Source organism: Monodelphis domestica, chromosome 1 (assembly GCF_027887165.1).
Source record: "Monodelphis domestica isolate mMonDom1 chromosome 1, mMonDom1.pri, whole genome shotgun sequence".
Taxonomy (NCBI): domain Eukaryota; kingdom Metazoa; phylum Chordata; class Mammalia; order Didelphimorphia; family Didelphidae; genus Monodelphis; species Monodelphis domestica.
Window position 1 is genome coordinate 414,036,074 of NC_077227.1, and position 23,680 is coordinate 414,059,753.

Here is a 23,680-nt window from a genome sequence, read left to right on the forward strand (position 1 = left end):
TGAAACAGAGATAATGTTCATTTGTAGTTTTCTAAGCCAATATGTAGATCACAAGGATCTTTTTCTGTTTGAATTTGATACCACTGATCTAGTCCATCTTGATAGGAATCCCTTCCATATCTCTATTCTTAAAGAATTCCAAAGAGGGTGACCCTACCATCTTCCAAAATGGCCCTTTCTACCTTGAAACAGTTCTAAATCATAGGAATTTTTCCCTTTATGTAGAGATGAATGCTTCTTTGCAGCTTTTATCCATGGCTACTAGTTCTATTCTTTAGAGCAGGGGTCCCCAAACTTTTTACACAGGGGGCCAGTTCACTGTCCCTCAGACCATTGGAGGGCCAGACTATAAAAAAACAAACTATGAACAGCTCTGTATACGCTGTCTGGGATAGAGGAGGCTGCAGCCCTGGCTGTGATGGGCCTGTCACACCTTGCACTGGCCCATCACTGCCACCACTATACTGGGCAGAAATATACACAGTGCAGAATCCCCTCCCCCAGATTGCTGCTCACCATGCTGATGACTTCCATTGTGCATCCACATAATCCTTTTCGCAGCTCCTCATTCACGTTCAGTTATTCTCAGAACAAGGAGCCACACAAAGGATTATGCCACCGGAAGTAGTACTGTATGTGAACCATGCCACACTTTGCGGCACCGCCACGTACAGTGCTCCTCTCACTGACCACCAATGAAATAGGTGCCCATTCCAGAAGTGTGGTGGGGGCCAGATAAATGGCCTCGGGAGGCCACATGTGCCCTGCAAGCCCGTAGTGTGAGGACCCCTGCTTTAGAAAAAAGCCAAACAACTCTAATCCCAAGGTATAATTTAGGAGAAATCAAGTAGTGAACTTGAAAGCCAGACTTTGTGCCTTCCAAGAAACAGCATAGTGATGAAAATAAGAGAGAAAGGCAAATTATTAGTCTTTTAAAAAAATTCAGCAGGCTTATAAGGAGGATGCCTTGAGGAAATCTAAACATTTTAGAACCAGTTTAGTTTCCAGTAACATGTTGCTGATATCTATGATTTGAGCTGGATCCATTCCTGAATGCCTCCCCCCACATCTATCCACAAAATCACTACTGATTTCTGAAATGCTGCCAGACCCAAGAATGGATGTTATACATCATAAGTGATAGCTGATATTCTTAGAGCCAGAATTAATGCCATGTTGACCAGACACAAAATATTGTTAAGTCAATTTCACTTTATTTCTAGAAGCTGGGCATCCTTTTCTCTTCCTCCCCCTTGTCTGTTTCAGGCCAAGTACTGCTCATAATGAAATATGATTTTCAGGAACATTAGGAAGAGCAAAAGAGATCAGTTAAACTGACAGATGCCCCAAATCACCATCTATGGCAAAAGTAGTTAATATCTCTAAATAGCAAATACTTATCTTTTGTAATGTTGGAGGAAAATATTCCACCCCCTTATCCAGGTATGCATGGGACAGTCTGTGTTTTCTTGAGATTAAAATATATAGAATTCTCTCTAAAGGAGACTTTAGTGATCATCAATTCCTTCATCAATCAAATAAGGAGCATTAAATTAGATGATCTCCAAAATCCCATCCATATATGACTATATATAGTACAATTCCATAATTTGACAGATGAAACAGGCCAAGAGAGGTGATATGACCTATTCAAAGTCACACAAAGGGAAGGAAGGAGAGAAGGAAAGAGAAGAGGAAGGAGAGTGAAAAGAGAAGGAAGGATGGAGGGAGTGAGACACTTCTGAACAAGATAACTTCTGAAATGCTTTCCAATTCTAAGGAAGGAAGGAAAGAAGAAAAGGAGGAGGGAAGAAAGAAAGAAAAGGAGTGAGAGCAGGAAGAAGGGAGGGAGATGCCTAAACAAGATAGCCTCTGAAATACTTTGCAATTCTGAGGAAGGAAGGAAAGAAGGAGGGAAGAAAGAAAGGAGAGAAAGGAGAGAAGGAAGAAGGGAGGGAGATACCTCTAGACTTGACAATCTCTGAAATATCTTTCAATTATGAGATTTTGATGTTGTTGTCAGTTAGGGAAACAAAGGAATGACTCCCAGTAATGCAAACAGAACATATGTACAAGGAAGCAAGAATTTGGAAGGCATTAGAAGAAAGAAAAGGAGAAGAGAGGAAGGAAAAGATAAGATGAGATCTAGTTTAGCTAAACCATAACGTATGGGAGACAGAAATATGCATAGTATTATAAATTTGAGCTGTTTATATCTCACCTTGTTTGTCTGCAGGTTGGTAAGAGTGGACTTGATTTTGGCTCTTATCCTTTCTACTCCCCACATATACTTTGGGGTGTGTCTATTTGAATGAATTAATAAATGGACAAAGCACAAAATAAGAGAGCAATTACATATTGGAAAACAGTAAAGGAAATCACTCTATATTCAATCTTGTCAGCAGTAGTCACAGAACTGAAAGCTGAAAATTATATTAGAGCTACAATAGAATACAGACCTCTCCTTTAACAAACAAGTAAGGCAAGTACATCTCAGAGAATTTAGGGGACTTTTCCAATGAGACACAGGTAAGTAGCAATTCTAGGACTCTCATGATAAAGCTGGTGCATTCTTTTTTACTTCACATTGGGAAGGGTCTCCATATGACTTTCAAAACTTTATAATATGCAATGAAACAATAAAATCATCAGATTGCAAGGAGAAACAAATATGATAAAAGACTTCTTTTTTTTCTTAAAAGAGAGACTGATGTTATATACATGTGACATTATTACAACCATGTCATTTTTTACTTTTTGTTCTTTGTGGTCGGTATACCTAAAAACATACAGATACTCAATTTTTCCCCAGTACTTGCACAAAAGTATAGGCACACATATACAAAATCCAAGATATTCTAACTTTTGTCCTACTTGAGCCAGGACCTCAGTTACAGCATTACTCTTAATTAAAAGTACAAGACAGTGTAACAGGATTGAGCAAAAGAACAACTACTAGAGTATGGTGGAAAACACAGGAGATGCAGGGTCTAGTCTTGACTGTTATTAACTGTTATTGTGGACTAGAACATAATCACTTCCTTCCCCTAGACGTTGTTTCCTCACTTGTAAAATGAGAGTCTTGAGTAATTAGATGATTTCTAATGATTCTTTTTCAGCCATAACATACCTCTATGCCATATCCTAGGCTTCCATCGAGACTCAGTGCAGGGGCATCTTGATAGTTCAATGGATAGACAGCCAGACATAGAGACATAAGGTTTTAGGTTCAAATCTTGCCTCAGATACGTCCTAACTGTGTTACCCTGGGCAAGTCACTTGACCCCAATTGCTTAGCCCTTACCTCCATTATGCCTTGAAACTGATACTTAGCATCAATTCTAAGATTCAAGGTAGAGGTTAAGTAAAAAAGAACACACAATGCAAAGCCTACCTTCTCTAGGTGGTCTTTCCCCACCCCCTCAGCTCTTAATGTTTTCCTTTTTTGGATTATTTTAATTTACCATTTATATATATCATATGTATCTAATATTGACATGCTATATCCCCCATTGGATTATGAGCTCTGTGAGGATAAGGACTGTTTTTATATTTTATTTATAGCTTCAGCACTTAAATAGTGCCTAGAACACAGCAAGTGCTCAATAAATGACTGTTGACTAGCTGACTATGTATTAAGCTCTGGCTCAGCCTCTTCATGGATTTACTTTTATAATTAGGGAGCATGTAGAGAGAATAATTTATACCTGGAGGAACATTAGAGAACAGAAATTTAAGCCTATCCAATTAGCCAATGGTCAGAAGAGCTCTACAAAATCTTTTTTAAGGCAAGCTAGAATTGAAAGGCATTGATTCTCTAAATTGGTTACTCTAAAGCTTAATTCAAGATGATCTCTTAGAATCTGTGGCATCTTAACCTACAGTGGACCCTCATTGATTATAGTGGCAAGATTGAATGTTAGAACTGGTTTTGGATTCTGGTTTATTGACTCCAAGTCCAGTGGTCTTTAAACCATATTACACTGCCCTTAACCTGGTTCTATTATAAGGCAGTTTCACAGCTTGGGTCCTGTAAAGACAGCTTAATAGTGAAGTTCCAAGTTCTGTAAATCATTATCTTTTCTTCTGGCTATGGATGAGAGCAGATGATTTTCCCCCCTTTAGTGATTCTCAAAGTGTGGTCTAGGGTCCACTGATGTCCTTCAAGGGTCGTCCAGGTCTAGTCTGGTCTCCTGAAGTATTAGTATCTACAGCATGACAAGGATTATACTCTGGTTTCTAGCCTGAATTAAGCATTTACTTATGGTCTTTAATAAAGGCCAGGCCATCTCCTCATTGATGTTTCATCCAAAGCAATACCAGCCTTCTCATTCATTTTGGTGAAGATTTCTCTGTTTGCTATTTTCCCCTTTATCATAGGAAGTAGGAGAGAGCCGTTGGGATAGTTGGCCATTGGGGTCTTTTGCTCATGTTCAAACATGCTGTGAATTGAATTGAGATGTCTAAAAGCCACTTCTCCAAAGCAAAGCCAAGCTATTCTAAAGCCAAGCTAACTTTTCACAAAGCCCATCTCAGAAAAGTTTTAGGCACAAAGAATTCCTAAAGTTTCTGCACCTCCTATGGCCTTATCAATTAGTCAGCAAATATTTGTTAAGTGCCTCATTTATGCCACAAGCAATGCTAGACACTATGATCCCCCAAATAAATCAGAAATAGTCCCTGTTTTTGAGGGGCTTCCATCCACAAAATAGGAACAAGGAGACATTAACTAAGTATCTTACAAGGTAAATATGAAGTTGTGAAATCAAAAAGTGTTATCTCTCTAAATGTGAGCCATTCTTGTTTGGGATATTTTTATCCTCTGACTACCTCAGAGATCTCCTGTTTCTATATGTGAACGCAGAGATCTGCCATTAACAGCATCATGGCAGCTGTAGGAAAAAGTGTACAAGACATGAGGGAGCCCATTTGGCAGAGCCTAAAGCCCCACGTGACTTTCCTAGACCCTTCTTTTCAAAACAAACTGAACCTTTCAGGTTCAAGTTCTCCTTCCTCTCATCAGGAACGTGACTTCCTGCTTCTAAGAAGTAAGGCTTACAAAAGGGCTCATAAGACTTCTTGGACATCAAATAGCTCTTACAAAACAGCATTTTGATGAGTTAAGTGTAAATGAATCAGAAACATACGGATTAAATTTTCTTAAAGCACACATGGGTTTCAGAATTAAGGGGAAACGTACTTCCCTGACTGCAGTCTGGGTTTCACAGAACCCAAAACATTAGCAGGGGGCAGAAAATAAAAACAACCCCCAAAGACTTTTAGATGTATTGCCAAATTTTAAAATGCTGTTGGGCTCGCCCTCTGCCAGTAATAAAATCTCTGGCCACCCAGAACAGCTACAATGAGGAACAAGAGGATTGTTTCCCTAACTGGCCAGCAATCACCAACAACTGTGTTAAGTTAGTGCCTCTCCATGACAGGTTGTCACTGTTCTCCTCCACTAGGCTGCTGGCCCCTTCTTGGCTTGATTTTCACACTACTCCACTTGTTTACCATGAACTATATCTGGTGTTTTGGCTCCCAGAGTCCTTGGTAATGGGTCAGCTCGTGCTCTGTAATCAGGAGAAATGTCCATCATGAGGGGAATGTTTGGAGAAGCTGTCACACATCTATTCCAGTTGTATTCAGGAAAAACAAGAGTTCCTTGTCGTTTTTTTTTGTCTTTAATGTTATCCAGGTGTGGAGTTCCCTTAACCTGTAAATAGTCCCCCTTTAGATCTTTTCCTGACACAAGTACCCTTCGAAACCTTAGGGCCACTGTTTGCATCCCTTGGAATTCATAGCTACAGATTCAGACTCTTTATAATTTCCACATTGTTCCAACATTTTACACCACCCTCCCCCTATATCTTATTTCATTTCACCAAGAAAGGAGAAAATTATTTCAATTGGTGGTAAAAGATGATTAAAACAGAATAACAAAGGCCTTGGCTGCAAACTGTTTGTTTTATTAAATTTGCTACTGTGTTTTAAATTGGTACCAGGGCAAATCTTTGGACAATTATATCAGGGCCTGCTGGAGTTAATCAGTCACATGTATATGTCTGCTACTTTCAAAGTGTAGACCCTTATAGGAAATGAGGAGAAGGAGTGGGCAAGAAGGAAAGGACAAGTCTCGTGTTACCTGTCAGAAATCAAGCTGTGTTCCATTGCCAAAGTGAGGGCACAGATGCCCAGCTCCTCTAGGCTTCTCATTTTCTTTCCATTCCATCCTGTTCATGGGTTGGATCTCTCTGCGGTCTGCAGAAGAAATAACAGAGCATGATGTTGCAAGACAAAGGCCCATTTGCACAAACAAAGATTTCTTCTTGGCAATGGGAATTCAAAGATCACAGCTTTGACTTAATAATTGGAACAACCAAAGTGAAACAGATTGGAGGCTTCTGACTGATGACTTGAATTTTGGTTGAAAAGGCCAATATGAAGACAGCCTAGGGTCTTCGACTGTTATTGGATGGCTATGTTCTATGACAGTAGAGTGCCCCCTATACAACAGGATCCTAGAATTTGACAGCTTAAAGGGAGCCTGGCTTGTTAGATCTGCAAGGAACCTCAAGACTAAGAAAGCATATTGCAGAATGTTAGAATTGTAAAACATTTCAATCTCATCTTGCATAATCTCCTCATGTTACAGTAGAAAGAAAAAAAATGAAAACCAAGAGAGAAGAAATGTCATGTGATCATGCAGTAACAGTCTAGAACTGAGGTCTCTGGACATCTAGTTCAATATTCTGGCCACTATATTCAGCTCCATATTACTTCAGAGGGAAGAAGTAGGACAAATATAAAGGTTGCACATTACATTATGATTAGGTAAATAAAACAACTTTAATGGGCCATATATAGAATTAGTGGCAGAGTGAAGTAAAAAATCCAAGTCTTCTGGCTCCCCCTTTTGATGTGTTTACCTCTGTAGCACAATGATTCTCCAAATATTTCTTCCCAAATGCTAATCAGACAAGTGATGTTTCATTCCAAAAGGGTCCTGTAGTCAAGGGGGGGGGGAATGTTGACAGCTATGAATCTTCATTTGAATTCCAATTTAGTCTATGACTTTAGCCAAAGTATTTTCCCCTCGCTAGTCCACAATTTCCTCATCTGTAAAATAAGAGAGGCTGGACTAGAGATTCTCATAGGTCTTTTCCAACTGTAACAACTCCAAGATTCCATGAATTACCTTTACAGAATTATAGGACCAAGGTACTTCTTAATGAATAAAAGTTATCTGAACAGAATGAACCTTAAAAGGCAGCATCAAGTTATTCTTTGTGAATTCAGAGTAATACAGAAAGGACAGAAATTTTAAAGAAAGACTAATTAGATGAGGAGTTTATATGAAGGAAACAAAGTGGATAGAATTTCAATTATTTATGTTAAATGATCAGAAACTTTCTTTCAAGAAGATTGAGCAGTAGAACATCAGAGAAGGAAATCAGAAGCACAGAATTTTTGATGTAGAAGAAACCTTAAGAGCTATCTCTTCCAAATCCCTACCAGAAACATGACACTCTTCACAAGTTATCATTCAGCCTCTGCTCAGATACCATTAGTGACAGGGAACTCACTGCTTCCATAAACAGTCCATTCCATTGTTAAATAGTTCAAATTATTAGGAAGTTCTCATATTGAACTGACATCTGCCTCCTTAAAAATTCCATTCATTGGTTCTAGCCCAACACTCTAAACCTATAAAGAACAAGTCTAATCCCTTTTCCACTTGAAAGACCTTTAGATACTTAAAGACAATGATCATCTTCACCCTCCCAAGCTTTTCCTGTGCCAATCTAAGCAATCCCAGTTCCTTCAGCTGTACCTTGTATTCTACAGGTTGAAGCTCTCTCTCAGTACAATGGTTGCCCTCATCTGGATTCTCTACAGTTTTTCAGTCTCTCCTAAAATGTCATCATTTGGTAGTCTTGTTTTTCCAAAATTCAAGAGATCAGAAAGTTCAACTAGCTGAATTTTTTTTTCCTTCCTGAAATTACTTTAACACAAAAAATTAACTAAACAAATAAGATGACATGAGAAATTTCTCTCAAAAGGTCCCTTTCCAGGTGTATGTGTGTGTGTGTTTGTTTGTTGTAAGATCAGTTCAATCTTCTATACCCTTTATACATATATTCCTATGCATTGATAAATGGTAATATTGAAGATGACACTGACGTCCTCTGAGATCCTGAAAACGTCTTTAGAATGAATTATTAAAGAACTTTTAAAATGTTTTTTTTTCTGAGAACTATCATTTTGTCCTGTAGATAGTAGTGGGCCTTTTACAATCATCATAGTTCAGGAGCAATATGATAAAAGTGGTAGTTGAGGAAGACTAGTCTGGCATCTACAATAGGATGGATGGGAGGAAGGAGATATTAGAAAGAAGGAGACCAGTTAGAAGTTCTTGTGAAGAAATATAGTCAAAGCAACTCAGGCAAGAACTAGGACAGGTTCTCAAAGTGTGATCTGGGGATTCTTGAAGGTACCCAAGATTGTTTTGGTAGATCTGGGAGGTCAAAAATATTTTCATGATAATGTTATAAAATCTGGTAAATTTCAACAGAGAAAATAATAACAATAATAATAGTAATGATAGCAACAGTGACAATAATTAGCATTTATATAAATCTTCAAGTTTGCACAGTACTTTACAAATACATCATTTTGTCCTTATAATGACCCTGTGAAGTAGATGCTATGATTATCTCTATTTTAGAGACAAGGAGATTCAGATGGACAGAAGTTAAGTGACTTACTCAGAGTCACACAGCTAGTAAATAGCTGAAAGTAGGATTTGAACTTTGGTCTTCCTGACTCCAAGTCCAGAGTTTTATCCACTGCAACACCTAACTGCTTCTATATATAGAACAAAATATATAAATAGAATCAAATCTCCATGGGAGGTCCTCCAGAATTCTTAAAAGTGTAAATTGGTTTTGAGACCAAAAAGTTGGAGAACTGCATCAGGATGATGGTAATGAGAATGGAAAGGAGACTATAGTCAAGAGAGATTACAGAGGAAGGATCGATAGGACCTGGTTACTCACTCTGTGGGGTGGGGTGGGGAGAAAGGGAGGGAGGAGTCATAGTAGCAGCATAAATCATTCCAGATGGCTTTGGGAACAGCTGAAAGAAACAGCTTGACACATAACATCCTTCTTTTCGATGAACCATGAAATAGGTCCTGACCACTGGTAGGGGCTTTAAAGATCCTCTCGACCTCCTTCTAAGAGCTGAATTCTTAGTCCTGGTTCTTTGGGGGTGGGGGAGAGTGGAAGGGGGGGGTGGAACTTATGCTTCATGTACTATTTTTGTGATTCACTTTTGGTGCTAATTGAGGCAAATATAACTTGGACCCCTTTGTTTATTTTTTCTGTGAGAATTCTTGGAGCCTCAATTGGCAGAAATGGATTGTCTATTCAACAATTCAAGGATTTATTGAGTACATATTTTGTGCCTACTTTCCATTTCAGGGCTCCTGTGAACATTCATACACACATATGTACAATTTCAGAATATGTGTGTGTGTTTTATTGTGGACACTCTGCTGATGCAAATTATAGCCCCTCTAGATCAATTCATCACCATGTGGTGATCCAGTCTAATCTAATCCAAGAACCATTTATTAAGTGCCTACTATATTCTAGACACTCTTCTAGATGCTACGGATAGAAAACAAATACTATCCCTACATTCAGAACTTATGTTCTTCCAAGGTGATATAATATGCCAACAGATCAACATATATAAATGATGACTAAACCTCCCAGAGCATAGATAGGCTAGTTATTACACAATGTTAGATGATGCCTGACATCAGTCAGTCAATAATCAATCAATCAATCAATCAACAAGGATTTATTAAGTACTTAATATGTGCTCAGCATTGTGCTATGCCCTGGGAATATAAATAGAAAAAAAAACAATTTCATACTTCAAAGAGCTTAAATTCTAATGAGGAAATCCAATGTATGCATAAATAGATATGAAGTAAATGAAGGGTAATGTCATAGAAGGCACTAGGAAGTTAAGGGACCAGGCAAAGCCTCCTGTAAAAGGTGACATTTGATATGAGTTTTGAAGAAAGCCATAGATTCTAAAAGATGAACATGAGGAAGGAGAAACATGGGGGTAAAGTCAGCAAGGACTGAATAAAAATTGGAGTATCTTGTCTAAGGAAGAAAGGAATCAAAGTCTTTCTAGTTTGGTAAAATCTATTAGAACCCTTCTCTCCCACACTCATACTCTGTGCCTTTTCATTCTTATTCTTCTCTATGCTTCTGGTAAATCATTAATAGAGAATACAACTAGCATCCTGAAGGGTTCCCTCTGATTTGCTTAATCCATATATATATATACACACAAATGTGTTTATATGATATCCTAGAATTATAGTATTCGATCATATATGTGCTATATGGTCCACTGATACTAGTCTTCTTGTAGCTCCTCTCCCAAGATACCTCATATCCTTATTTGTTGCTTTTTTGTTGGCTATTCCCTATTCCTAGAATGCTTTCTCTTCTCCCTGCAGTCTACTGGGATCCCTAGTTTCCAAATTCCTAGTTGGCCAACTCAAATCACAATTGCTTCAGAGTTCTTTACCAGTCTTTCCTATTGCTAGGGCCTTTTCTTTGAGATTACTTCCCACTTACAGTGTCTGTTTCTTGTTGTGTAGTTGTTCAGTTGTTTCTGATTCTTTGAGATCTCTTTTGGGGACTTCTGAGCAAAGATACTAGGGTGACTTGCCCTTTCTTTTTCCAGCTCATTTTACAGATGAGGAAACTGAGGCAAACAGTTTAAGTGACTTTCCCAAGGTAATATACATATGTGTCTGAGACTCATTTAAACTCAGAAAGATGAGTCTTCCAGATTCCAAACCCGATGCTCTATAAACTGTGCCACCTAGCTGCCCTCTCTATGTATTTTCACATTGTTGCCCTCTTTAGAATACAAGGAAAGGGACTATTTATTTGCCCTCTTTGACTCTCCAACTCTTAGCACAGTCCATACATATATTCAGTTCTTTAAGAAATACATGTTGATTGGGTCACTCACTGATTGACCTCAAAGCTCTCCAGCCCATCTCCTAACCAAACTGTAAGTTCTGTTCACAACATCCATGACTAGTAACTATCTAGGTTCTGTTTAAAGAGCTCCAACAATGGCAAACTCACAGTCTTTCAAAACATACTATTCCATTCTATTCCAGGCAAAATTGTTTCAATATTTTTCACTAGATTAAACAAAAATCTTTTCTGTAATGTATTCCTCAATCGCAAAGCATTTATTAATAATTTATTGGGTGGAGGCTCTGTCTTAGTGCCACCCAGATCTTCCTTGGCCAAACAAAACAAGTTATATACTCTCCCTCATGAATCTCCATTTCACACATTTTTTCAATACAAAGAGCTAAAGGAATTCCAAATATCATTAGGACTATCACCAGACCAGTAACAGTTCTAATACATTTATCTTGTGAGGGAAAGCATAGGGAGAAAACTCATCTTTCCCCAAAAGGATGTTTTCTCCTCTTGAGTCCTTTCGCGCCCTTGAAAAAGCAAATCATTGTTGCATTGAGAAGAGGCTGGTTTGGCCCCTGCACCTGCTATCTCGTTGGGCTTATCCAAACAGCCTCAGATCTGAGGGCAGCTGAAATAACAGATGAGTCCAAGAACTTGAGTTTTTTGACATCCTTCTTTTGTTTATGAAATCCCACCCACCCCCATGATGGAATTCAGCAGGAATTCTCTTCATTATCTTTTTTGCAATTTTCCCATGCCATTTAAAGTTTTTTTTTTTTTAAGAGGAAAAATGAAAGAGGAATAAGAACATTTGTAATTGACTAGAGAGGAAATACAAGGGTAAAGTGGGATGGTAGACTGATTGTGGAATATTGATGAGCTAATTCTCTAAAGGACCAGTTCCTTATAGGTTTTATGGATTCCCTGTGCTATGGTATTACTCAATTCAACAGATATTTATTAGGTGCTTACTTCATACAAGGTCTTAAGTTGGTGCAGGTGATATAAATATGAGTGAATCTCTCTCAATTCAATAGTAAGTGTCGAATCCTTCTAGTAGCCTATATAAGATGTAGGATTCGATGTAGCAAAAATTATTCTTGATAGGGTCCTCTGAAATTCTAGGAGACATGAACATGTTTTCTTTTTGAGGGACACTTAATATTTTATAATTGATATCATCTTATTCCCCATGTATTTTTCCATTATGAGCAACAGGGCAATAAAAGACAGAGGACTAGTACCATGCATCCTATTGGGCCCTCTTTGGTTAGTTCCCTGACAAGATGGGACCTGGTCAGCACACTGACAGAGATTAACCCATACTACTAGGAATGTGTCATTTATTTGTTTTCTGGTTAATTATAAAGAGTTCTAAAAAGGCCCTGAAATTCATTACAAGAAAAAAGGAACTTGGAGTGGCCAAAAGAACAAAATAAAACCAAAAATGACAGGAATAGAAAAAAGAAAACTCAGTTTTCTCAACTAAATTAAAATATTTAAAGAAAAAGTAAAATAAAATAAAACCAAAAGCCACAAAGTTTTAGAACTTTAAAATAGGAGCTTAAGTGACAAAAAAAGAGAAGGTAGAGGAAATATCTATCTCCACGAATTTGTATTAAATAATTAATTTAATCTCTTTAGTACATAAAAGCCCTTACAGTTCATGGAATTAACCCTTACCATAATAGTTAAAATATACCACAATCTGGCCCCTATCTGCCTTTCAGTTGATTCCTTTTTTTTTTTAAATCTTACCTTCTGTCTTAGTATCAATTCTAAGACAGAAGAGAATCAAGGGGTAGGCAATTGGGGTAAAGTAACTTGCCTAGGGTCCTACAGGTAGGAATTGTCCAAGGTCACATTTGAACACAGGTCCTTCTGACTCCAGGCCTGGTCCTCTAGCCATTGCACTGCCTAATTGGCCCAGATTGATTCTTTTACAGAGTGCTCTTTGTGCTAATCAAATTGGTCTATTTGTGACTCCTGAAATGTCTTCTTTTCTTCCTTTGTAACCTTTTTGCTCAGGTTGTTCCTTATGTCTAGAAAGTATTAGTTCCCTCATCCTACCTTCTGATGCTGAAATCATCCTTGTCCTTTAAGATTCAAATGATTCCTTTCACTTCCACCATACAGCCTCCTTGCATCATCCCAGGAAGACATAAACTCTCCCTCTTCTGAACTCTGCTTTTTAAAAAAAAATAAATTCCTTGTAAATTATCCTTGATATTTGCTGATGAATGAATTGAATGATTATATAAATTTCAAGAATAAGAAATAGCTACTCTGGTTGAATCCAGTCTGACTTCTCTTTTCTGTCCTGAGCTTCTAATCTCCTTTATTTTTTTCCAGGGAGCTGAACCATGGCAGTACATATAAGTACCAGATTGTCACCATTTCTGGTTCAGAGGAGAGTGAGCCTTCACCTACAGCCATATATATACATGGAAGTGGCTACTGTGGAGATGGAATCATACAAAAGTAAGTAGAATAATGTATTTTGTGTAAATAAATAATGTTTCCATGTCCTCAAAGCCATAATAAAAATACTGATGTGTTCTCTGGAAATTAGGTTTTCTTACACATGATAGAAAAACTGAATGGAGTTTATTGGTGGCCCCTAAAGTACATCATGTAAATATTTTCTAATAGGAGAGATAATGTGTCACAGTGGGAAAGTCTCTGGATGTGAAGCCCAAAGACTTGGTTCTAAGCTGAGCCCTACCACTTGTTTACATCTCACCATTTACATCTCATCCTCTTCAACTGAAAAATCAGGGGTTTGGACTAGATCATCTCTGAGATTCCTCTCAACCCTAAATCTATGTTTCTATACTTTTGAAGAGGAATCCTTTTTACAGCAAATAAAAAGGAATAACGATCTTAGCCAATTCTGATGGAGGAGAACCTGGGTTCAAATCCATTTTCTGCCATTTGGTACCAGTATAGATGGATCACTTGGGTAGATCATACTCTACAACAGTTATTTTGGATACTGAGACATTAAGTATCTTGCCCAGAGTAACACAGCTTCTAGGTCAGTGGTGTTGAACTCAGAAATAGTGACCACTAATCCATATATTAAATTGAAAAACCAAACATTAATATGATATATATTATTGTATTTTTATATATTTTGTTAAATACTTCCCAATAACATTTTAATTTCATTTTGGCTATACTTGGGAGTATTGTGGCTATATGTTTGACACCCTTGTTCTAGGTCATAGCCTCATAGATTTAGAGCTGGAAGGGGTCTTAGAGGATGTTGATGGGTGGGATATTCTCCATTTTATAGGTGAAGTGGAAGGGATATTAGAGGATATTAATGGAGGGGATACCCTTCATTTTATAGGTGAATAAATTGAGGCACAGAGAAGGAAAGTGACTTGTCTAAGGTCCCATTGTTAGTTTCTGATGTAGAACCTGAACTCGGATCTTCCTAACACCAGGAATACTGCACTTTAGCTAATATCATGCTATTTTACATGTAGGCATTTAATATTTAATGTCATAGTTTTATCTGTAGCAAATCCATAGGTTCATTTTTTATGCTAAATGGTAGACAATATATTCATCCCATACTATTATATTTTGCTTAAGTAAATAAGATATATTAATGTGTAGTAACTCATGAGGCTCATCTCCTTGTTCTATGACTTAGTTTAAAGGAAGGAGTACCTATACTAGCAAATTTAGCTATCTGAAATATGGGGGTATTTCAGGAATAGAAAACTTCGCTTGGTTGTAAATTGAAGATAAGGAGCAGACCTGTGTGTGTGGATAAGGCCTGCAGAAGCTAGTCTGTGATAAAAACAAAAACAAAAACAAGTTCACAGAGTAGATGAATAATGGTACCAATAGAATCCCCATTTGGCTAACATGACATGTGTTAAACACAATGATCTGAGAGCAGCTTGGAACGCAAGACTCAGACTCTGTCTAACTGGCTTTTCAATTTCCATAGTTAGTCAGAGTGGGAATACACATTCGAAACATCCCATAAAGAAAGGCTGTGAGGGCCATTTGTAAAAGAGGAGAGATCAATACTAATTTCCCCAGTTATTTCCAGGGTTAATTGGAACCACTACCCTGCTGCTCAGACACCTTTAGAGAGTAAGGAACATTTACTAGTGTTAATTGTGAAGTGAAAGACAACTTCTGCAGTCCCTATCATGCTATGAAGGGTCCCAGCTGCCTGGTAGAGGGTGGGCAGCAAATCTCATAGGAAATCATTCAAACACCTGATGGGAATTCCATGTTGGCAAGAGAGTAGCAATCCCCAGTTGTATGCCAGTAACCTAATCTCCCAATTACCTGTTCTTTCTCTACTTTCCTTGGCCAATTCAGAAAACATTGATCTTATTCTGTCTGACTTGAAACTAAAAAAAACAAAACAAAAACAAAGCCTTAGGTATTTTACAGTAATCATGGTGTGGTCTGTAAGGTTTCCTTTTGCTAAGAACTGTTGTGAATCTTGTCATAGAAACAACAGTAACCTAAGGCCTCTGGGTTCTAGCAATCAGGAAAATGACAGAACTAACTGGGAATGCAATATTTTTATAGGAAATGAGGGAGAAATCTGAGAAAGAGGAGAAAGAAACTTATGGATTCACTTAACAAGGAAAAGAAAAAGTTTAAGGGCAAAAGCCAACAATACCATTCTATTGGCGTTCCATAAACAAGATGAGGGCAAAGAGAAGTGGCAAATTCATTGACATCATCTAGTCTAACCCACTCATTTTACTGGAAAGGAAACTAAGAGGTGATTTACCTAAGGGCACAGAGCTATATATTAAGTACTTAAAATATGTAAGAAGTCACTGAAAGGAAGCAGGAAGGCCTATAACTGAACTTTTTGCTAGGAAAACTTACTGGATTTTGCTAGAAAAAACCTCCAACTACAGATATAGAGAGGCAAAGGGGAAAGAGAAAACTCAAGGGAAATGGGAAGTAAGAATGTAAATTGAATTAAATTCAATTGAAGCTATGATTTGGTCTAGTCATTTTGGAGAACCACTTGGAATTATGCTCCCAAAGTTACTAAACTTTTCATTACCTTTGACCCGGTGATGCCACTATTAGATCTGTACCTGAAAGAGTTCAAAAAAAAGAAGGAAAAAATCCTTTTGTGTAACAAGATTGTTATAATAGCTCTTTGAACAATGGCCAAAAAACCCCAAAAACATTAAATTAAGGGGGTGTCCATCAATTATGGAATGGCTGAACAAATGGTAGCATAGGAATATAATGGAATATGCATTTATTAACCACCTATCATGTATGCCACTGTGCTAGGAGCTGGGGCTGCAAAAACAAGGAGGAAACAGTCTTTAAGGAACTTAAATTTTCCCTGGCCATTTGTGTTTGAAAAACTTTGGGCTAATTAAAACTAGCCAAATGGGTGGGGTGGGGGAGAGCACAAGCTGAGTGAGAGCCCATTCCATTTTTTCTCCGAATTCTTCAAAGATACCTACAGGAACCAAAGCTCAGTTGAAAGAAAACTAATATTAGCTATAATCAGAAGTTCAGGGTTCAAATCCCACCTCTGGCCACTAATACATCTGTGACCTCAGATAAGTCACTGCCTTGGACTTCATTTTCCACATGTGTAAAATGAGGATTTTGACTAAATTGCAGTAGAGGTCTCTTCCAATTCCAAAAGTATGTTATGACTACAATTTTATAGGGACAATAAGGACCCCAAGTCCTATAGTGGCAGATGGTTTTATATAAATAATCATTAATTATATGCTATATTAAGACTTGGAGCTAGGAACAGAATCATTGTCTTAACTTCCAGTCCAGTGTGGATTAGATAGTTTGTTATAATGGACCTAGAATTCAGTTTATCATCTGAATACCCATGTTTGAATCTCAGTTACTAACTCTGGCCAGGTCAGTTTACTTCTACTTTCACTTATTTGTCAAATGAGAGAATTAAACTATATACTACTCTCTATTTATCAAGCTGCTGCTATTAGACCAATTCCTCTTTTACATTTTATCTACAGACACCTGGGAGAAGAGTGTGATGATATGAATAAGATGAATGGAGACGGATGTTCTCTCTTCTGTAGAAAGGAACTGTACTTCAATTGCATTGGTAAGTCTAGTCCTCAGAGGTTTGCAAGAGATGATCCTGGGCAACCTCAAAACTTCTCATGGCTTCTACTGATACTCTTTGAGAATAGTTATAACATTTGCAATGATCCAATACCTCTATTTGTAAACCAGGGACCCCATTACCACCTTTTTAGTGATTCTAATAGGAAACTGGTTTTCCTCAGCATTTGTTCCTCACTGGGGTCTTGATATTGGCTTAGCTGTGGCCATTGGGATTGTTTTCCCTACCTTGCTTGTAAATGCCAATGGGGATGGAGTTTGGAGGGAGAAAAATCTAGGATGGAAGCCTAGGATGGAGTTGTTACAGATGAGGTCACACCTCCTTTGAGATGCAAATCAATATGTAGGATCAGAGTTTCACCAGATAATTCTCTTTGACAGAGGTGAAAACTAATTGGAGTGGTGTTTTTTTTGGTTTGCTGTTCCTTTGTTTGTTTGTTTGTTTTCCCTCCTTGATTAGCATATGCAATATTCTCAGTTTCTTCAACAAGAAAATGAGTGTTGAACTAAATGACTCTAAGGTAAGGTTTCGCTCTCCCCCACCTTTCATAATCTTTTCACTGAACCACACTGCCTCCATAATGCATTCCCTGAACAAAAGAAGAATTTAATACATATATGATGAGAAATTATCCATAATTTATAGCTAATGACACTGAAAAGCAGAATGGGTAAAGAAACTTGCTCAAGGTCAATTAGCAAACAATCAGGAGACCTAAATTGAAACTCACATTTTCTAAGTCCCGAAGTACTCTTGCTAGGGACCCTTGCATGGTATTCTGAAAGTGAGTGAAATCTTTAGTTTTGCTTTTATATATCACTGAAGTTAAAATAGGCCACCACCAAGATATGAGATCAGGTGGCTTAACAGAGTACTTGACTTCAAATAAGAAGACCTAAATTAAAAACCTACCTCAAACACTTTTACATTTACTAGTGTAAGTAGTCCTTCCACCAAACTAAATGGGAAACATTTGGATTTGGAGTCAGAAGCCCTACTCCACTTTCTGCTTTGGGGGACCTTGAGCAAATCCCCTAACATCTCTAGGCTTCAGTTTTATCATCTGTAAAAATGTTCATTAGATAATTTCCTTCAAAATCTAGATCCTATGACCTTATCCTAATACACAAATTAATTAAAAAAGAAAAAAAGGAGAGCGGAGGATCTTTGTCATTAAGAGAGTCATACTCTATCTAGGTTGAGTATAATCAATATCCTGCTTTTTTTCTGCCCCCTCTCATCATCCCTAGCATTTATTAAGAAGATCCAATGAAACTATCTGAGGGCACTTTGGAATCATGAAAAGTGGGACATATGTAAATGATTGTAGTTTTTAGTCAGTTTGCCCTTCCCTCTTTTCTGCCCCAGGATTCTCCCTGCTCTCAGGACCTATACACAGTCCTGTGAATTCCTCTCTCTTTTTTTTTTCATTTTTAAAAAATTTTTGAATTTTATTTTTCCCATTTTCAACATTTTTCAAAGAATTTTGAGTCTCAAATTCTCTTTTCCTCCCTCCTCTGACCCCTATTGACATGATAAGCTGTCTCATATGGATTTTACATGTGCAGTCATATAAAATATTTTTCCATATTAATCCTTTTGTATAGGGAAACTAAAACTTTTTTAAGAAAGAAAGTTAAAAAAAATTGCTTTGGTTGGAATTCAGACTATCAGTTCTTTTTTCTGGAAGCTGATGGCATTTTTTATCATGAGTCCTCTGGGATCATTTTGGATCATTCATTTATTGCTGAGAATAGCTAAATTATCCACATTTGTTCACTGTTCAATATTCCTGCTACTATGTACAATGTTCTGCTGGTTCTGCTTATTTTACTTTGCTTCAGTTCATGTTAGTTTTTCTAAGTTTTTCTTTGTTCCTCCTGCTTGTCATTTCTTAAAGCATAATAGTATTCCATTGTAATGATATACTATAACTTACTCAGCCATTCTCCAATGGATGGTTATCTCCTCACTTTCCAATTTTTCCCCCACAAAAGAGTTGCTTCTCTTCCTTTCATTTTAAATAGTTCTTGGGCTTTGCCTTTCTATCCAGGCCTTGGAGACATTTCTGGTTGCTTCAGGCCTCTGAAGTCTTTCTTACACTTCTCTGGGGACACACTACCCTGGACATTCTCACTCAGCTGGCCCTCATTCCCAGGGATGGAATAACTGATGGATAGAACAGAGAAGCCTGAGTCCATGCTGTAATTTGCATTTTCTTCAGAGTTGACTCTCCTCTAAGCCATAGCCTCTCATGGGTTCTACAGCCATCTTCCAGTACCCTGTAGATCAGGAGGCCAAATTGACATGTGTGGTAAGCTGAGAAATAGACAACCTAAATTTTAGCTGTCTGCCACTAACTTGACATGAGACCTTGGCCATGTTACTCCCACCGTTTTGTGCCTCAGTGCCCACAATATCATCAAAATGAGGGGGCTAGACTACACAATTCATGATTCTTCATGGAAGACTGTGATTTTATTATTAGAAACTACTGTGTCCATAATGGTTTCTGAAGTACCATATAACTTATCTCACAGACTCTCCTTGGTTTTTCCAATTAAATTGTTCTGTAAAATAAACACCATCAGCAAGTCCTGTTAGGAAAGGAAGGACTCCTCACTCATCAATGTAAAAATTTTCTTGTCCTTTTATAACATATGAGCAGGGCTTGACTACTCAGTTAGAAAGGATGGTGTCAGTAAAAAGATAGCCCCCACTGACAGGCACTGGCTGTGGCTATTGTTTTCTAATGTATAGAGGGAGTTGGAAATTCATTTTCAACACCCTGATGTCATATATATGAATGTGTTACTGATAAAAGCTGTGGAGAGCAAATTAATAGGCAAATTAGTCAGCCAATATATGAAGTTTCCAAAAGGTTTTTTTTTCCCTTTCCCCTTAGTAACAGATCTTGAAACAGCCCTAGAGAAATGCCATAGACTGAATGAGATTTAATAAATTTTGGTAGATGATAATGTTTTCCCCAGAGCAATCCCTAAAGATCTTATTTCCCTTTTGATTTATGAATAGCTTCTTTATGTCATCATGATGATGCCTTGGGGACAGCTTTACCAAACATTGTTTGATATTCAAATGCCTTTAAAGCACTACAGAATTGAAATGACCTGGTTCTCCTGGTTTATTAAGTGTAAGGAGTCCTAAACTAGAAGTCATGGGCCTGAGTTATATCATTAACTTTCTAGTGACTTTCATGATCTTCTTTCATGTCTCATCCTCAGTTTCCTCACCCTGTCTGTGGTCAAACTAGATGATCTCTAAGAACCTTCTAGGCTTTATTTTCTGTTCTTTTTTCCATTCTATTGTCTAAGGTCCCTGCCATCTCTGACATTCTTTTTTAATGTAACTTCTATTATATTAGGTGTCTTTATATGTCTCTAACTTAATCTAATGATTTTACTCTTCAGTATTTTGATTACTCTTTGCAGGGGCATTTAGATAAAAAGAATCCTAGGACAAATTGATATTCTACTACTATTTCTTTTATATCTGAAGTTCTATAAACTATTGCCCAGGAGACTGTTTTAATAGTTCATGTGAAAAGTGATATAGGCTTGAATTAGAGTGGTAGCTGTGTGAATGAAGAAAAAGGAAATGATATGAAAAAGATTCAGTGGAGGTAGAATGAATGAGTCTTGACCCCTAAAAAATTAGAAAAACATTATTTGCTCATGAATAGGCCAAGTCCATATAATAAAATGATATTCTTCCTTAAATTAATTTACTTATTCATGTCATGCCAATCAAACTACTCAAAAATTATTTCATAGAGCTAGAAAAAATAATAAAATTCATCTGGAAGAGCAAAAGGCCCATAATATTTAGGAAATTAATGGGAAAAAATATAAAATAAAGGGTTCTAGGTATACTGGATATCAAACTATAGTATTAAACAGTAATCATCAAAACAACTTAATACTGGTTAAGAAATATGGAGGCAGCTGGGTGGCTCAGTGGATTGAGAGTCAGGCCTAGAGATGGGAGGTCCTGCATTCAAATGTGACCTCAGACACTTCCCAGCTATGTGACCCTGGGCAAGTCACTTAACCCCCATTTCCTAGCCCTTACCACTTTTCTGCCTTTGAGCCAATACACAGTATTGACCCCAAGATGGAAGGTAAGGGTTAAGAAAGAAAGAAAGAAAGAAAGAAAGAAAGAAAGAAAGAAAGAAAGAAAGAAGAAAATAGTGGGTTAATGGAATAGATTAGGAAATCAACCCATAGTAGTTAATGGCCATAGTAACTTAGTTTTCAAAAACCCAAAGATTCAAGCTTTGGGGTGGGGGGGACAAGACTTAGCAACTGATGGAATATAAGGGTTAAGGGAAGAGGTGGAATGGAGAATGATTCTAAGGTTATGAATTTACAGGTATGGAAGGATTGGGATACCCTTGAAAGGTATGGGTAAGTTCAGTAGTGAAGTTGATTCTAGAGGAAAGATAATGAGTTCTGATTCAAAGATTCCTATGGGACATCTAGTTCTAAATGTTTGAGCAATCGATGCTATAAGACAGAAGCTCAAGAGAGAGACTAGAGCTAGATTTATAGATCAGGGAGTCACCTGCAAAGAGAGGATAACTAAACTCATGGCAGGTGATGAGGAGAGAAAGACAGACAGAAAAACATATAGAGAGAACCCAGAATGTACTTTGGAGTTAACCCAAAGTTAGGGGGCAAGGTATAGATGATTATCAAGCAAAAGAGACAAAGAAGGGGGAATAAAACCGTAGAAGCAAAGAGCACTGTCATGAAAACTGAAAGTGGAACGAGTATCCAAGAGAGTCATTTGTGCCAAATGATACAGAGAGATCTTGGAAATTTACCTGGTAGGGGACACTGAGAAATAAGTGACTTGCCAGTATGTTCCAGGAGTAGGACCTGAACCCAAGGCTTCCTGACCTCAAAGTCAGCTCTCTATATACTATGGCATGCCCATTGGATGTCATTGTCATTAATTTAATAACAACTCTAGTTCACATTTATGTGGTGCTATAAGGTTTCTGCTATGTTTTCCTGACAGTAACCCAGCGAGACCTATGTAGCTATAGACAGAAGAGTGTCTGTTCTGAGTTCATCCATATCTTGGAGGTGCCTAAAGTACATCATTTCATCCAAGGTCATTGTCATCATCATCATTTTCCTTAAATATAAACCATAAATGGACCTGAGAAGGTCAGTGACTGTAACAGAAGGTCACCATAGAGCATATTCCTGGGCCCAAGTCCACACCTATGGGTTGACCTCTAAAATCACCATGTTTTCTAACACTATTAATACTATTTCTAATACCATGAAGAAATTCCATTAACAGACTCATTTCTGTCTGCCTCTGTGCCCTCTTACTCCTCCTGGTTCTACTCTCAGTACCTGACCAAATTGCCCTATCTGCCTGCTTGTCTCTATTTCTGTTCCAGACATAACATTCCAACCATTGGGCTGGACTCTCCCTGATAAGTTCACCTTCAGCCCTTCTAATTCACAGTTTCTTCCCCCTTTCCCACAACCCTGCAGGCTCCTGGAGTGAGGCAGATAAGGTGGAGATCACCAAACTTTCCCATCCCTCATCACTTCACCAGAGGTGACAGAACTCTAGGATCCCTTGTGTTGACTGTCCCAGCTTCCTCAGAGGAAAGTTGAGAAAGCAAAACAAGAAGACTAATAGTGTTTCTTTTCTGGGGACCTTAGGAAAATAATGAACAAAATAGCATCGGTTGTTGGGGGGAAGGGATTAGAACCAGGTTATAGGTAGAGAATGTCACTGTCTTTGGAGTTATGTTTATTATGATTATTTATAATAACTGTTACTACAATGTCAATATTAATAACATTAGTTATAACAATTGCATTGTTAACATCAATATATTATTCATAAAATATTATTTATTAATAATATTACTTATTGTGGTTATTATTAGTTTTAAAATATGGAATCATTATTAAACATGCATATATGGACACAAGCACGTACACACACAAACACAAAAACCATTACCATTTTTAAAAAATTAATTTACAATTTTCTCTGCAGAAAAAAAAAGGTAGCAGCCTCTAGAAAGAACACCAAATATAAAGTCAGAGGACTTAGGTTAAAATCCAGGCCCTGCACCTTATAACTTATTGAAGGCATCTCTGTACCTTGGGTTCCTCATCTGTAGTGATAGGGATTAATCAGGTGATCACAATGGTAGGCCCTTCTAATTCTAAATCCTATGCCTAAGGATCTAATAATATGGGTCCCTCTTGTTATTTTGCAGGTTTACTCCCTTCTATGACTTTGGCCAATGACACTTCCTCTCTTTAGAGCTATTCTTTTATCTTCAAGAAAATCTTTAAGCTTCCAGTTGGTATTCTGTGACCATTTCCTCAAATTTAGTATCTTTTTTATTACAATAGTTTCAATTCAAAATACTGAAACATTTTGGGTCAGGAATTAGAAATGTTTCGCTTTTTCAATTTTTGATTCCCCCTATACTCCCACCATTATTTCACCCCAGGAA

General features: G+C 37.6%; 1 protein-coding gene across 2 annotated transcripts in view; it reads left to right on the forward strand.

The window, feature by feature from the left end:
- Positions 1 to 23,680, forward strand: part of PAPPA (pappalysin 1) — a 289,767-nt gene that overhangs the window by 123,487 nt on the left and 142,600 nt on the right. For both annotated transcript variants that reach the window (XM_056822169.1, XM_007474734.2), the window contains exons 8-9: positions 13,389 to 13,517; positions 17,051 to 17,142. In XM_056822169.1, the coding sequence (XP_056678147.1) occupies positions 13,389 to 13,517; positions 17,051 to 17,142 (221 nt within the window). The remainder of the gene's footprint in view (positions 1 to 13,388; positions 13,518 to 17,050; positions 17,143 to 23,680) is intronic.